This window comes from Cebus imitator, unplaced genomic scaffold, assembly GCF_001604975.1.
Source record: "Cebus imitator isolate Cc_AM_T3 unplaced genomic scaffold, Cebus_imitator-1.0 Scaffold1130, whole genome shotgun sequence".
NCBI classification, from domain to species: Eukaryota; Metazoa; Chordata; class Mammalia; order Primates; family Cebidae; genus Cebus; species Cebus imitator.
In genome coordinates this window covers 6,214-7,643 of record NW_016108445.1, presented here as the reverse complement: position 1 = coordinate 7,643, position 1,430 = coordinate 6,214, and the positions used below count along the sequence as shown (strand labels likewise).

At 42.9% G+C, this 1,430-nt stretch overlaps 1 protein-coding gene across 1 annotated transcript in view; it reads right to left on the bottom strand.

The window, feature by feature from the left end:
* LOC108298841 overlaps nucleotides 1-633 on the bottom strand; it is a 16,888-nt gene extending 16,255 nt beyond the window's left edge. The window contains exon 1 of the mRNA XM_017521395.2: nucleotides 406-633. Coding sequence (XP_017376884.2) covers nucleotides 406-430 — 25 coding nt within the window. The 5' untranslated portion in view covers nucleotides 431-633. The remainder of the gene's footprint in view (nucleotides 1-405) is intronic.
* Between the last annotated feature and the right edge of the window lie 797 nt (nucleotides 634-1,430).

The following is a 1,430-nucleotide window of genomic DNA, read 5'->3' as shown; positions in this document are numbered from 1 at the left end:
CCATGTTGGCCAAGATGGTCTTGATATCTTGACATTGTGATCCACCCGTTTTGGCCTCCCAAAGTGCTGGGACTACAGGTGCGAGCCACCACACCCGGCCGACTTTTGCCTTCTTATAACCACAATATATGTTTTATGAAGAAGATTTTACTGATAGCTCCATTTAGAAAGAATAAATATGAGCTACGGTTTAGGTTTTATGCCCTGGACATACTATTTTTATGATTTCTCTTTGGAGATTAAATTCTCATGTAAATAGAAAAATACTTATTACTTAGAAAAGCAAATTCATTATTGGTTTGAGTTTCTGATGCTGAAGCACAAACTGTTGACTTTCTCTTTGTCTGTCCCCGTCAGTGCCTCTCATTGTCTCCCAGTATGACCTGGCCATGCCCCTGCACTTACCTTCATCCTGCTCAACCATCTCCATGCACTGTCCAATTCCGTCCGTGATTCAGGCTCCTCCCAAGGCTCCCTGAAATGGGTACAGGTCTCAGGACATCAGACACATTCCAGGCACAAAAGTAACCCATACTGTAAAGCGGGCAGCTGTGTTCCCACTTCCCTGAAGTTGGCAGTGATGTCCTAGGACAGGAAGAAATATTTTCCCTTGTTAGTTGGTCTGTTCTTCATGTCTCAGGGTCTGTGATCTAGTGCACACAACTGTCCTGAATGTGAATGAACTTGCTAAATTTCTGGTTTCTTGCTAGGTGGGTAGAAGAGATTTGTAAGACTTCCTTACTGACCCATGTCGGCTAAGTCTGAAATCTTACCAATATGATTCCTTTTCTTGTAAGAGGCAGCATAGGGAAGATTGGCCCCATTGCCATGCAAAGAGAGGTAAAGTGAATTTCTACTCAAAGCAACCTTGAATTTGAAACTGGGTCTTCCACTGTTTCAAAGCTGGACTGTAGGTCCAACTGTGCATATATTTGGACATCATATCTTCATCAGAATCCTCAGGCATGTGTCCTCAAGGGCTTGTGTGACAGCTGTACTCAGGATAAAGTTATTCCTCATTATGTCAAGTTATAATTAATTTGTCAGGATATAATTCATTATGAAGATAAAGTTATTTATCATTATGGCAAGCACAAATTTAGAAGACTTATTACATTTACTTCTTTGTTTCCTCAGCTGGAAACACTCAATAGCTACTGATATCACCAGTGTCCTCTGAATACCTTGACCGTGTTAACTGCTTTGACTCAACATGGAGCAGAGGCATGGGTGTACTGTACCTCGAGATGCAGAAATGCAGCTGAAGTCCAGGGTCACTGGCCCAGGCCATCCACTGAGGTCATCTCATGCGGCATCGGCCACTGGTTCCAATGAACCCACCATCACTACACTTATGAATCACCAGTCACTAGACTGAGAATTGTGTGAAGGTTGGGATCCTATTTTACTCACCTCTGTGGTCATGGTTC